The following is a 15,850-nucleotide window of genomic DNA, read 5'->3' on the forward strand; positions in this document are numbered from 1 at the left end:
TTATTACCAAGTATGTTTACACACACAAGGAATTTGACTTGACGACAGGAGCTTCCAGTGTAGAAGAAAGTACATTGCCTTCACATATTATGTTTAAAAAGATCAGTAGGCGGTATACATCACTGTATACTACACTTGACATACCTGTTAAAAAACAATCAGCAGGCAGTATATAGTGTCACTGCAGTAAGGAGCCTACTGCATGCTCTTTCACATACCTTTTTAAAAACCAACAGGCAGTGTAAGTACTAGATTTCATGTGTCGGTAATGTAGCATACTGCAATGTACAGTCTGTACTATCACTGCAAACTTAACAGTACAGCGTAATACAGGTTGAAACGTTTATCACTACCTACTGTGTTACATACTATTTTCTCTATAACTAGTAGGTAATATACAGCATATAATAATATCACAGCATACTGCATTAAATTCGTGTGACAATGTTGTGTAATAGTTTCAGATACTGTATTTATCACTACATACTGTCACATACTGTTTTCTCAAAACTAGTTGGCAGCATTCAGTATGTACTATCACTGCATACTTCATTAGTCACATGACACTGCAGCGTAATACAGTTTGAAATGTTTCCTACCTACTGCATAGTCAAATACTTTTTCTCAAAACTAGTAAGCAATATACAGTAGTCAACATTTGATGTGGATCAAAAAAGTTGTCCTAAGACAAGAACGCATTTTGGTTTTAGGACAACTTTGATGAAAGGTTTTGATCCACTTCAAATGTTGACTAGTGTATAACTGCATAATTAATTAAAGTCACATGAGAGTGTAGTGTGATACAGTTTGAAATGTTCATTGCTAGCTAATACATACTGTTTTCTCAAAACTAGAGAGAATCACTGCATACTACAGTAAAGTATACACTGTGTTTAATTGAAATGTTTATCCTCACCTACTGCATACTGTTTCGGATACGGCCTACTTTTTCATTAAATAGTATATACTGTGCAGTTCAGCAGGACTCTAGTATTCCATCAGGTGTGTGTGTGTGCGAGTGAAGTGGGCAGGTTTTCCTCCGACTTCACTTGGTTCAAGTCATCACACACTCTCTCACCCTCCTGCATACAGAGCTGACTGAATATGTTTGTGTTTTCATAGAACCTGCAATGGGCACGAGACGTGTTGCTAGGGAGCAGTGTCCCATGGCAACAGCTGAAGCACATGCCGGCACAAGGACTTTTCTGCGAGAGGAATAAGACCAATCTGTTCAACGTAAGTCACACAAGCATGCAGCCGCACTTATGTCAAAGTTCACCGTATCACAGCAAATTTAGTTTGCTGCCACAGCGTGATCCAATCTGGAGATATTAGTGATGTGTGTTTATCTGGCAGAGCGAGTCTGCTGTTCATACACATGTGTGTGATGTATGCCATCACGAGTTCCTCCGATACAGTGCAGTAAAATCCCTCCACACACACACACAAATCCAGAGAGATTACGACTCCTCACTGAAAATGCCCTGAACTGGCTGGATTTGCAGTCCTCGCTGCACACCATGAGGCAGACAGGTGGCATCACTATGGTGTGTGTACATGTGTTATTGCTGTTTTGCCCAGTGGCCTTTTGGCACATTGGTACAGTCTTCACAGAGCTGAGGCCGTAACATTAGTGTTGTGTTAGTGTGTCTACCTTTGGCTGTGGGTGTGGTCGCTGGGAGGAAGCAGCCTGTGGCTTTGTCAGTTTTGGCACACGGTGGTATAAAAACACTCGGGCGTCATGTCTCGCTGGGCTTCAGAGCTCTGCCCACTAGGATACACCAACCTCGTACCCACCTGTTCTCAGCTTATGGGAAAATCCTCACATACACAAGCAGCATCCGGTCCAGGGCTCATGGAGCCTTCTGAAGAGCTTTTGCATTGTATTATGGTGGGCATTTTAGAGATGTTTTTTATGGTTATTTCTTTAAAGAGACAGTTCACTCAAAAATGAAAATTACCCCATGATTTACTCACCCTCAAGCCATCCTAGGTGTATATAACTTCTTTCAGACAAATACAATCCGAGTTATATTAAAAAATGTCCTGGCTCTTCCAAGCTTTATAATGGCAGTGAATGGTGGTTGAGATTTTGAAGTCCAATAAAGTGCGTCCATCCATCATAAAATGTGCTCCACACGGCTCTGAGGGATTAATAAAGTGAAGTGAAGTGATGCGTTTGTGTAAGAATAATAACCATATTTAAAACTTTATAAACCATAACCTCTAGCTTCCGCTAACTGTCGTACGCGCGTTCACGAGAGAGTGACGTTCCAGCGGATGATGTAGGACGTAAGCGTAGCGTAAGCTCTGGTGAGAAGTGACGAACGCAGAAGCGCAGAGGAAAAGAGCAAAGCAAAACACTGGTCACAAATTAGAGATACAAAACGAGAATGGAGGAGACTGGTTTTCCTTTGCTGTAAACAAAACTTGGTTCTCACAAGACTAGCATATTCTCACCAGAGCTTACGCTACAGCTACGTCCTACATCAGGGATCTTCAAATTCGGTCCTGGAGGGCCGGTGTCCTGCAGAGTTTAGCTCCAACTTGCCTTAACACCTGCCTGGAAGTCTATAGTATGCCTAGTAAGACCTTGATTAGCTGGTTCAGGTGTGTTTAATTAGGGTTGGAGCTAAACTCTGCAGGACACTGGCCCTCCAGGACCGAGTTTGGAGACCCCTGTCCTACATCATCCGCTGGAGCACCACTCTCTCGTGAACGCGCGTACAGTTAGCGGAAGCTGGAGATTACGGTTTATAAAGTTTTAAATATGGATATTATTCTTACACAAACACATTGATTCACTTCAGAAGGCCTTTATTAATCCCCCGGAGCCGTGTGGAGCACTTTTTATGACGGATGGATGCAATGTTTTGGGCTTCAAAATCTTGACCCCCATTCACTGGCATTATAAAGCTTGGAAGAGCCAGGACATTTTTAATATAACTCTGACTATTTGTCTGAATGAAGAAACTCATATACACCTAGGATGGCTTGAGGGTGAGTAAATCATGGGGTAATTTAAATTTTTTGGTGAACTATCCCTTTAATCTAACAGGTATTCCATGTTGCCCAATGGTATCCTTCAAAAAATGTGCAGATTTAAAGGGGTAATTCACCCAAAAAGAAAATTCTGTCATTTACTCAACCTCAGGCTGTTCCAACCCTTTATGAGTTTTTTTTTTCTTCTGTTGAACATAAAATAAGATTTTTTTTGAAGAATGCTGGTAACCAAAAAGTTGACGGTAGCCATTGACTTTCATAGTATTTTCCCCCGTATTTTCATAGTATTTTCAATGGCTACCATCAACTGTTTGGTTACCAGCATTCTTCAAAAAATCTTCAGGTTTGGAACAAATTGAGAGTGAGTAAATGATGACAGAATTTAAATTTTTGGGTGAACTATCCCTTTAAGTGTATAATTAAAGGGGTCATATGATGCGATTTCAAGTTTTCCTTTCTCTTTGGAGTGTTACAAGCTGATTGTGCATAGATAAGATCCCTGAAGTTGCAAAGACTAAAGTCTCAAAACCAAAGAGATATTCTTTATCAAAGTTAAGACTCTGCCACGCCATGAAGTAAAGTGTAGATTTAAAAAAAAAAATCAAAAGTTGAAAAGCATCAGAAAGTATTAAAGAAGTGTAAATAATATTGAATAAAAATGTAAAAAACGTGTTGAACAACTAAGATGAGATTATATTTTGAAGCTATATTTTGAGATATAAAGTTTCAGTTTCAAGAAACAAAGCTGCAATAGTCACTTTTTTTAAAATTAATTTACGTGTTTCTATATTTTTATGAATTGTGGTTAGGTTAAAACCTTAATCCTATGTCCAAAAAAGAATATTATTTAAATGAAAAATATTGCAGTCATTTTCTCGGTTGTGCTCCGTTCGATTGACATTTATGCACACGCTCTATGAAGCTATTGAGGTTTAATGACAACAGCGACATTTAATAGTTCACTGTTATGACAAGCTGCATTGGCAAATGGGAATGCTTGAATTATACGAATATAACAGTGAAATGTAAATGATGTCCTGCTGAACAAACTCTCAACTGTGTTTAGCTACACAATCACACTGTCGAAGTGCTTGCGACAGCCACATCTGGACTCATAAAACTATATTCTTATGACCTTCCTGAAGGATTTAATATAAAATGCTCCTGTATTTCTGACAACTTGCATTGCACGCTTTTTTCCACTCTTTGACCACTTTCAAATGTAATTTTGTTTACGTAGAAATGGTAATTAATCGATAATGAAATACATTTTTTCCCTTGATTTATATTTCACTTTATTCAATATAGATTGTGTCAAAGCAGTTTTACAGTCTTAAACAGGAAAATGTTTCAATAATGCAAACAAAATTCAATTCTGCTGTAAAGAAGCTCCAAAAAGAGGACAATGTTGTAATGTTAGAATTAAATAACAATAAAAATAATACATATGCACTTATCTGTACATAGTAAATGCAGTTATTTTTAAGTGGTTGTTGACATCCTATCTAAAACGTGATTTAGCAAAAAAAAAAAAAACAACATCAATAACGTTACCTCTCTAATATGTCCTCTCTAATATCCGTGCGTGCAAAGGTTCTGCGCGATCCTTCTTGTTCAATATTCTCTGGGTCTGAATCCGGCTCAAATTGATATGGCAATATTGACGCCATCCTTAAAGGGGTCATATGATGCTGGTAAAAAGAACATTATTTTGTGTATTTGGTGTAATGAAAAATTATGCGTTTTTCGAACCGCCAAGCATGAGAGCATACTAGTATAGTACATACAACATGCTAGTACACCCCCAAAACAAATTCAAGACATTGTAAAAAAGCATAATAGGATCCCTTTAAAGTCAGTTCTTCATTGTTTCGGTGATGGCATCGTCCAGCTCAGTTCAGTTCTCATCCAATAGTGTCTGTGCAGTCAAGTTGATAATATTGCCAAATATTAAGTGCCCGCAACTAAGCAAGACAAAAGGCGACAGTGGCAAGGAACCCAAACTCCATCGGTGACAGAAATGGAGAAAAAAAAACCTTGGGAGAAACCAGGCTCAGTCAAGGAGGCCAGTTCTCCTCTGAACCAGCATGGTGTGGTTTAGTTCGAAGCTGCAACACAAATCAGACTGTGGACTGGCATCACTCAGAACATCCATCCAGTTAATTGACTATTTTCACTATTGATCAGTTGTTGCATGTAAGTAACCTTTTATTTGCACCGTTGTAGAAGGCTTGTGAAATGGAGAGAAAACACAGGACATACTGTATATTTTGTTGTGTCATGAATCACGTTGTCATTTCCTGTTGTTCCTCCTACAGAACAGGAGAGGAGGAATCTTTGCCTTTGTTTGTGTGTGAGTGAGTGATATGGGTCAGGCTGCTCTAGTTTGCTCTGGGCTCTGGCAGTATTTGTTGGCCTAAGCCTTAAACGCATCACAAAAACACAAACACAGTTTCTCTCCCATGTCCACACACACTCAGGCATATGCGCTTGCATATGTAGCTGCCCACTCTCCTGTTCTCACTGGACCACTGGCCCGAGCCACAGACTAGCTGCCTGGATCATGTTCATTTGTCTTCAGTTCTTTCAGCATCACACCTATAACTGATAAACCTTTTACTATTTTATTTTATTTTGTTATTTTGTATGTTATATTTTATTTTACTTTACTTCCTGTCCAGTTTTCTTTAGATGTCTGAAATTTGTGAAAGTTCAGCCGAACAAGCACCTGTGGTTCACATGTAGAGATACGGTCAGCACGATTTGCATCTTGACTTTCCTTTTTAGCAGAAAGAGGTTGGAAATGCTGTGTGTGTGTGTGTGTTGTTGTCTCAGTGGAAAAGCACAAACATTAACAGAGGGAGAAGGGGAAATTAGAGCTGTATGACAGAGATACACCTCTGCACTCTCTGCGCCTCAGTGACTGCAACATAAACATTTTCCCAGATTCTCGTCTCTCTTCACTTTTTTCTCATCTCCTCTCGTCTCTTCTCTCTTCTTGTTTCATCTTTTCTCTAAGTTCTTCTCTTCTCATGTAGTTTCTCTTCTCACCTCTTGTTTTTTTGTCTCATCTTGTTTCATCTTTCCTTTTCTTATTTTCTTGTCTCTTCTCATGTCTCACCATGTCTTCTACTTGTCTCAGATCTTGTCTTTGCATCATCTTGTCTTTTTTATTCTCTATTCTCGCTGTCTCTTTTGTTCTCAATCTCACTTTTTTTCTTGTCTCTCTTCTTCTTTCCTATTCTCATCTCGTCCCCCTCCCTTTTTCTTTTCTTGTCGCACCTTGTCTCAACTAGTCTCATCTTTTCTTACCGTCACCTCTCGTCTGTCCTTGTCTCTTTTTGTTTCACCTCTTTTCTTCTCTTGTCCTCTTACTGTCTCGTCTCTTTTCTTCCCTCTTCTGTTCTCTTCTTCTTCTCTCAGTCTGTCTCACTACTTCTCTTCTTGTCTCAGTTTGTCTCTTTTGTTTTCTTCTCTTTTCTTGGTCTCTGTCTTATTGTCTATTGTCTTCTCATCTAACTTCTCTTCTATTTTTTTGTCTTTGTTTCTGTTCTCATCTAGTCTCTTCCCTTCTCATCTGTCTCTATTTCTCTCTTATTGTCTTATCTCCTTTTTTGTCTTCCTTTCTCTTTTACTCTCATGCTGTCTCATATCTTCTCTTTTTTGTCTCATCTAGGCCTGTCGCAATAATCAATATATCGACTTATCGCACAATATATGTACATGACCTCAATAATTTTTGGTGACGCAATATATCGCCCATTATATTTACTTAAAAATTAATGTCACTATGTTTTGTACATTCCACTTGCGCCTGTGTCTTTTGCAGCTTCTCGTACATAATGTGATGTAGTCATGAGGTGCTAGTTCAAATTTAAAAAATGCTTCTACAAAGATATGCCCTTGTTTATGGATCTGTGCCTTTGTGCATACAGACATCTGACTGCTAAGTAGTGATTGTGTTTTTCAGCAATAGTGTGCACCCTTAATTTACAGAGAAAAGAAGGTCAGGGGAAAATCTGTAGATGGAAAAAATCTCCATACAAATTATTTGTGCATTTTTCTTTTTTTCTAATTGTTACTTTGCACTTTTTGTTAGAAAATGTTAATTTACTATTTATTCAAGTTTTTTAAGGTATCTAATATTTTGATACTTAATTCCCATGATTTAAATATTCTTAAAAATTAAAAGTTTGTTGTCATTTGGAAGTGTGTAGGCCTTCTTGCATTATTATGCTGTTACATTATGATTATATATTCAGTGGCATAAAACGGTATTTAAAATGACAATAATATCGCTTATCGCAATTATTTCTGGGGCAATATATCGCACAACAAAAAGTTGTTATCGTGACAGGCCTAGTCTCATCTTGTCTCATTTGTTTTTGTCTCACCTCTTGTCTATTCTGTTTTCTCTCTTTTGGTGTGTTATTGTCTCTTATCTTCTCATCTCTCTTCTCTCCTCCTTTGTTCACTTTTATTCTCGTTTCTCCTTATCTCATCTCACCTCACCTTCTTTTCCTCTTTCATCCAGTCTCTCCTCTTCTTTTCACCTCTTCTCTTTTCTTGTCCCATTGTCCCGTTTTTTTCCTGTTTTGGTCTCTTATTGGTCTCTTTTCTTATCTTTCTTGTTTCTCTGTTCTTGTCTCATCTTGTCTCTAATCTTTGTGTTTGTGTTCATATACACCCTTCTCCCTCTGCCCCACACTAACATCCTGTTGCATGTTTTCTGTCTCCTGTCGTTCACCTCTCTCTCTCTCTCTGTATGTTTGTGTGGGTGTGTACTGCTGGGCTGAGAAATGGAGTCCGTCTCTGATTGGCTGGCTGCATTCTGAAGGGGCTGTCTCTCCGTCTGTGTACAGAGAAGGAGCAAGAGCACGAGCGAGCGAGCTGGGGTCAGAGCAGAGAAAGAGAAGCGTGGGCGTTTTGTTTTGCGATGGCAGGGTTGGAAAGAGAGGAGAGCAAGCGCTTGTCTGTTTGAGGCACACTCGTTCAGCCATCTCTCCTTTTCTCCTCCCTCTGCACGCGTGCAGCCCACTCCCTCGAGCCTGGACTTCAGCTCGCCTTCTCTCGCTGGAACGTTAAAAAATATCAAAACATCCCATTTACTCACACACTTCATACAGGCAGAGCGTGGAGTAGCTCTCCTCGGTGATGGTGAGTTTCTTCCTTTTGCTTTTCCTGTTTGGTTTCCTTTTCCTTCTGTTTTTGCTCCTGGAATAAAAGGTGGGAAGGAAAAGTGTCAGCTTGCTCGTATTTGAGATTGTTACGTTCTTTAAAAAAAAAAAAAAAGAAGATATGTGAGAGAGCAGTGTGTGAGAGTTCAAGGAGTAGAGCAAGAGGAAGAAAGTGAGCGTTTGAGAGCATTGACTCTTCTCACGCGTGACGCAGATAATAGTTAGCTAGTGCTCTCGCCGGAGTCCTGAGTTTCGTCAATGCAAACAGCAGTAATGACCAGAGATGGAATGATGAAGTACAGCGGATGCGTCAGAAAACTGGGAACCTCCTTCCGCCTTGTTCCTGCTTTCCTTGTGTTCCTCTTTGGCTTGCAGTTGTGGAGTGCAGATGCTTCTCTAGATACTTTTAGATACTATAATTCGTGCTTGACACTTTTAACGTAGGTGAGGTTAGGTGTCTAGGGGGAATCCCTGAGGTAAAAATCACGAATTTGATGTGTTCTTGTTTCGCTTAGTTAGTCAAACGTGTTGAATCTGAACTGCGTATCAGCGTTCTTGAAATCTCCACATTGCAGCTTCTTCTGCTGGTTTGCACTGCTTATATTGAAGGCAGCTGAGAAAGTATATATATATATATATATATATATATATGTATATTTTTTTATTTTTACTAATGGAGGAAATTTCCATCGTTTTAAACTCTCCTTCACTAATGAAAACAGACTTTTTTTTTGCAGCTCGTGCTCAGAGGACTGGGCTCACATGGTGAGGGAAGCCCTGTGTCTGCTGGGCTCAATTCAATGATTTTGCTGTCAGATTATATTGATCGCATTAGAAGTAGCTGTAGGCCTGAAACAGACATGACAGCTTGCTCTCCTTTCGCTGGTCAGTAGACTTTAGTCTTTTAATGGCTGCATGAAGTAAATTTGTTTGGTTTGGGTAGCTTTTTTACGAGTAGACATTTCAGTAATTTGTGTCTTTGTATGTCATCTTAAATCTTCAAGAGCTTTTTTTATTTTTACTAATGGAGGAAATTTCCATCGTTTTAAACTCTCCTTCACTAATGAAAACAGACTTTTTTTTTGCAGCTCGTGCTCAGAGGACTGGGCTCACATGGTGAGGGAAGCCCTGTGTCTGCTGGGCTCAATTCAATGATTTTGCTGTCAGATTATATTGATCACATTAGGAGCAGCTGTAGGCCTGAAACAGACATGACGGCTTGCTCTTCTTTCACTGGTCAGCGAGTTTAGTCTTTTGAAGACTGCTCTAAGTAAATTTGTATGGTTTGGTACCTTTTTTTATGAGTAGTCATTTAAGTAATTTGTGTCGTGTACGTCATCTTAAATCTTCAGGAGCTTATTTTAGTTGAAGTCAAAAAGTTTTCCTTCTCATAATAATGGAAATATGCTAATCAGAAGCAGATGATTGGCTGGATTCATTCTTGTTAGTCATCAGGAAGTTTTTTTTGGTTGCTGTGGAAGCATTGTTTTTATTTTTTCCCTCTCTTTTTAATGGCTAAACTCATATGATCATGGCTATCATTTATTTGTTCACCTCTGGAGACGTGGGGATTCCCAGAAAAAAAAGAAATGGAGAATGAACGAGGCTCTTTGTGTATCAAATTCCAGAGCACTTGCCTATAATACTTAACCTTTTGAAAGGGACATACCATTCACTCCCATAATGCCTCTTCCTTTTGTAAACAGTCTTGTCAGCCTGTGGTGCAAGTTCTCACTGACACAAAAAGCCACACTGATATCAAATGCTAGTGTAGTTATCGTAACCGCAAAGCCAAAGTTAAAAACAAGTTGCTGAAACAACAGAAGCATCATTTTTGCACTCAATCTAAAACTCATTTACAAACGTCAGTGTTTTAATTTGAGGCTAAAGTTTGTTCTTCAAGACTTTATATATTTAACACCTTTACGTTTACACAGTTAATGCATGCACCTTCTAAAACACTGGTCAGAATAGTTGTAACTGAACAGAAGTAAAATAATTAGCTTTCTTTGTTTGGAGGATGTTAGTCAATCACGTTTGATCCACGCTTTCTTCTCATAAAACTAAGCGCAATACATTTTTAAAGGAAGTCTAATTTGCAAATGCAGGCATATTTAAAATCTGAGTTTATTTACAGAGAAATCATGATATTTGATTTGTAATCTATTTTATTTTAATTTATAAAACAACTGTAGTTATTTTGGAAAACAAACTTTGTTTGTTATGAACATTAGTTTAAACATTGACTGGAAATTATATAATAGTATTATTGATGCAAACCCCACAGTTATGAAACAAACCCACATCTTGTAAACATGCTGATGAGAAGAACAGTTGCTGCAGTGCAGGAATGACTGAGCTCATGTGTGTAATCGGGCCGTAAAGCCGTGTTATTTGGACTGTAGCACAGCGGTTCGAGGGTCCTGTGCCAGAGACCTGTCTAATAGCATTCCATCCGCTGATCCTTCTGGACACACCTCCTTCCCATATCTGTCCATCAGAATACACTCCCTCCTTTCTTTTTCCTGTATCCATCCGTCTACTGTGTGATGCTGAAGGGGCTTTGGGTAATCCCTGCAGTGAAAGGGCAAAAGCCTTTCTCTCTCTCACACACACACACACACACACACACACATACTGACTCATTCTTGGCAGCTTCTCTCTGTTGACTGCTGTTTCACATCTAAAACTTTGTGTTATGGCATTAGCCACTGATGCTGGCCTGTGAGAGTCTGGTGTTATTATTCAAAGGTAAAGTTGGCTGATATATGTTGAATATTTATAGTATATTTTAAGCCACTTTTTTTTTTTGTCAGGATGGTTTTGATGTGCTTTTTATTTGGCATTAAGAAGTGCAGTTTCATTAGGCTTGTCTCACAATTTGTGAGTATGAGGGTCTTAATAGTATTAATAGCATGAAACTCTTATTTACAATTTTTATTCAAAACCGCGTTAGAGTTAGTAAGTTTGATTCATTTTTGTGAATCAGTTCAAACTGCTTGTTTCAGTGAATCGGATTTATTTGTGCCAAACCCACATAAACATTCACAACATTTCCATGTCACTTTAATATATTGAATTTCATATGTTAAAATGTTTTAGTTAAAATACATGTACACTGAAAGACAATTTTTTTCACTCAAAAAATTTATAGCAAATTTCACAAATAATTACAATCTGTAAGTAATACATTGAATTAAAGCGAAAATTTGAAGTACAAAGACTAAAATAGTATTTTCTTGTAAAACATACTCCAAAAATCTTTCATATACAACATCTTTTTTTGCGGTATCGGTAAATATGTCTGTTGATGCAAATATGTTTGTTGTTATGATGATAGATATAAATGAAAGTAGTTATATATTTAACAATTAAATATTGTTTCTGGGAAACATGCCTTAATTATGTTTAACTAGATTTATTAAGTAAGTGATTTAATAAATAAATATAATAAAATCTAAATAGTGTATATATATATATATATATATATATAATATGAATAAATGATTGTTCTTGAATGGCCCAGCCAGAGCCCTGACTTAAACCCAATTGAGCATCTCTGGAGAGACCTAAAAATGGCTGTCCACCAACGTTTACCGTCCAACCTGACAGAACTGGAGAGGATTTGCAAGGAGGAATGGCAGAGGATCCCCAAAGCCAGGTGTGAAGAACTTGTTGCATCTTTCCCAAAAAGACTCATGGCTGTATTAGATCAAGAGGGTGCTTCTACTAAATACTGAGCATTTTTCAGTTTTTCTTTTTTAATAAATCTGCAAAGATGTCAACAATTCTGTGTTTTTCTGTCAATATGGGGTGCTGTGTGTACATTAATGAGGAAAAAAAATTAACTTAAATGATTTTAGCAAATGGCTGCAATATAACAAAGAGTGAAAAATTTAAGGGGGTCTGAATACTTTCCGTACCCACTGTATATATATTGAACTTTGCCTAAAGGATGAAAAATACAAAAAAAGTAGTTGTTTAGCTACTGTATATCACACTGGCCTATTCAGAGGTAGAAAACGTGACTGTTGTGTAGGCAGATTTTCACTGCCTTACCAAAAAGTTTGTTCATTTCTTTTAATCCATTTTCCAGCTAATATTTTTTTTTCATTACCCTCCCTTCTTCTTCTCATATGCCTTCTGGATCGGTTCGTTCACTCTGCTCGTAATTTGATGACTAGCAGCTGCAGATCATTCTGCATGCAAATAAACACCCAGGTTTCCGGAAACATCCAACATTCTGATTAGCATTTCTTTCTTTTTCGCATTCTCTCTTTTCTCACTCCTGCATATTTTAGTTCTCCCTTGCATCCACTTCCTCAGTTTCCACATGCTTCAGTGCCATTATCTACATTCTCTGGAATGTCCATACATGGGTGTCTGCCTGGCCAAACTGAAGCAGTGTCCTTTTTTAGGGCAATTAGAAAGATTCAAAATGGAAGATTCGCTACAGAAAACTGGGGTACACTATTTCATCATTGAAATCAAGACTGCAGAGACTTACAGGTCTGCATGGTTATAGCTTTCTGTTTGAAAACAGACTATTTGCTCTAATTGATGTTTACTCAGAAGTTCTCTGCTTGCTGGAGACACAATCACACTACTGAAGGATGAAGCTGTCGTGACCAGAGCACAGATGCAAATGCTTGGCCAGTCTCGTTCATCCATATATATAAAAATTTAGCCTATTTACCTTATTATTCCATGTTCTTGGTATTATTATTATTAATGATTCATCTTTCACAGTAGTCCAAAGACAAATTTTTTTTTTATTTCATCAGAATATACACTACTGGTCAAAAGTTTGGAAAAAAGTTTTTTTTTTTTTTTTTTAATTTGTAATTTTTTGCTCACCAAGGCTGAAAAAAAAAAAAAAAAAAAATATATATATATATATAGTGAAATTATAAAAATAACTGTTTACTCAATTATTATCAGTGATTTTTGGTGCTTAGATATTAATAATGGTATCAATGTTTTTGCTGCTTAATATTTTTGTGGAAATTTCTTTTCATGATTCTTTGATGAATAGAAAATTCAAAAGAACAGCATTTATTTGAAATATAATTATTTTGTAAAATTATAAATTTCTTTACTGTCCTTTTTAGTCAATTTTGTGCGTCAGGTATCCTTTCTTTCTTTCTTTCTTTCTTTTTATTTCTGAAGGATCATGTGGCACTGAAGACTGGAGTAATGATGCTGAAAATTCAGTGTTGCACCACAGGAATAAATTACATTTTAAAATAAATAGAAAAAATAAATAAATAAATAAAACCATTCTTTTAAATGGTAATTCTGTTTTACAATATTACAGTTTTAAATGTGTTTTTTATCGAATAAATGCAGCCTTGGTGAGCATAGAAAACTTCTTTCAAGCATATTACAAAATCTTAATAATTCCACACTTTTGACTGGTAGTGTATAAACAATGATTTTCTTTTTGGCCGATGTCATGAACTCTCCTCCAACCTTCTGACTTCGTTCTGGTAATTAAATAAATTCTCAAAAATAAAATAAAATCAAGCCCTGCCCAACATTTTTTTGTTAAAGATTCTGATTATAGAAGTAAAATGTGTGTCAAACATCATTTCACATTGGCTTTAACGTGTACTCTTGCGTTACTGTGATATAATGTGATATTTTCCGGTAAGACGGCAAGATTCTCTTCAAACAGTTGCGCCACCATGACAATACGGTAGTTGATCTAAAAGAGAAAACGGGTAAAGGAAGACAATTTATGCTAATGTCTGCTCTTGCACGCATGCAGTCATCCTGAGAATGCACCGTTCTGTGCTATGAATTCTTTCACAATGCTATGCCACGTGAAATTGAGCTTGCATAACTAGAGGTGTCTGCATAGAGTATGTTCTCTTGGCATCTTCATTAGTTTGCCATCTCTGTTGACTGTCAATAGCTCCGTTTAGTCTGCTGTTTTCCAGCCAGATACACTTCACACACCAGACCAGCACGACTGGAGGGAAAGACGAACAGCTCGAGATGAAGCAGAGGGCTAGAGAGATGAATCTCGAGAGAGAGAGAGAGAGAGAGAGAGAGAGAGAGTGGGTTGAGGCAGATTTCTCATCAGTGGGCAGATTTTCTTCATGGCCGGAGACCAACACATCAAGAGCCAAGAGCAGATGGCCTTACAATATTAAAATCTCTCCACTTCTCTCCATTTTCTCTTCGTCTGTACCACCTCTCTCATTTTTACCTTCTCCTATGAGCTCTATGCTGTCCGAAGTGGTCCACTCATTCTTTCCGCATGTTTACCTTTGTGAATGTTAATAGACTTGCCTGGACGTTTGTTTTGCTCAATCAGAGATGTTCGTGAAGCACTGAATTGTGTTTATAATTGGCCCTTATGTATTTTTTGGACTGTGCTGTAAAGAGAAACTCAGCAGTGGCCTTGGTAACATCAGTTTTCCTGTGGAGATGCTGGCTTGTTTGGCAAATGAGACAGGAGCCAGATCTGACAGCCAGCGCCGGGCTTAAAGCTGTCCTGATGCCTCAGTTCATGCAGAGCAACTCCTCTTCTCTCTGCTAATGGCTCTCTCCTTCTCTCCCTCAGGGCATCTGGCGTATTCCAGTAGATGAGATCGATCGTCCTGGTAGTTTTGCATCTCATATGAACAGATCCATCGTGCTCTTGCTGGATGTTCTATCTCAACTGAAAGATCACCACACTTTACTTAAAATCTCCCTCATGCTTCAGAGAACCCCTGATCAGGGAAAGTAAGAGATTGCAAATATTTAATTTGTTTATTTTGTTCAGTTCATTTAATTAAATGTGCATATTTATAACAGGAAACAGAGTGAAGTAGCCTCTTGAAATGTAGTGTTGCTAAATGCTTGTCAACTATTCAGTTACCCTTGTCTTGCATGTTTGTTATGAATGTTGTTTGAAATTTTTCAAATATTCTTTGAAAATGTATAGCATTTGAAGCATTTAAATGCAAGGACATATCATATCTTTTTATGTTGTTTGTTATAGGAAGTACTTGCGAGATGTGGACCGACAAGTTTTGGCCAAGCGAGCATTTTTCTTCACTGTAAAAGTGCTGGAAGACAATCTGGATAAACTCACAGGGGTATGTAAACTACATTCTCGTTTGTTTTGTTTTTGTTTGTTTTTTCGACGGTTTTGTTTTTGTGTGAATTCCAAACGGCTTTTTTGCGCCCTTGAAGGGCACTTCGGGCCATTTGTAGGGATGTTCCAAACGAAAGTGAACAACTGAATCCCTTCACGAAGAGCCCTTGCAGAAGTCCGTTAGCGAAGGGAACATGCGATGGTCACTTCACAGAAGTGATTTCCGTTTGTGATCATGTGATCTTCGGTTAGTGGATCTTGCAATGCTTTTTAAAGTAAAGTTGGGGTTGATTTCGACTTCACACACAAACGTAAGTAGAATAGGCTAATTAAATTTGTCTATTTTAATGTAAGACCAAATATTTTTCGTCAGTGATAGAAAAAGGATTTACGATGGTAGTGTAAGCAAGTTTAAGCAGGTTTAGTTTGAAAAAGTTAAATAGTAAATAAGACACGAGTAGACAATATTTGAATAAAATAATAATAGTAATAAATATTTATTTGCAACAACTGATGGAGTGCTGAATGCTGCACGCACGCGCAGCGTTGTCAAGGTAACATTTGGTGAGACATTCCCTTC

The 15,850-nt window shown here is 37.8% G+C and overlaps 1 protein-coding gene across 1 annotated transcript in view; it reads left to right on the forward strand.

Annotated features, from left to right (window-relative positions):
- cabin1 (calcineurin binding protein 1) overlaps positions 1 to 15,850 on the forward strand; it is a 116,814-nt gene that overhangs the window by 57,545 nt on the left and 43,419 nt on the right. The window contains exons 31-33 of the mRNA XM_016528961.1: positions 1,123 to 1,236; positions 14,752 to 14,915; positions 15,175 to 15,271. Coding sequence (XP_016384447.1) covers positions 1,123 to 1,236; positions 14,752 to 14,915; positions 15,175 to 15,271 — 375 coding nt within the window. The remainder of the gene's footprint in view (positions 1 to 1,122; positions 1,237 to 14,751; positions 14,916 to 15,174; positions 15,272 to 15,850) is intronic.

This window comes from Sinocyclocheilus rhinocerous, unplaced genomic scaffold, assembly GCF_001515625.1.
Source record: "Sinocyclocheilus rhinocerous isolate Xijiao unplaced genomic scaffold, SAMN03320098_v1.1 scaffold451, whole genome shotgun sequence".
Classification (NCBI taxonomy): Eukaryota; Metazoa; Chordata; class Actinopteri; order Cypriniformes; family Cyprinidae; genus Sinocyclocheilus; species Sinocyclocheilus rhinocerous.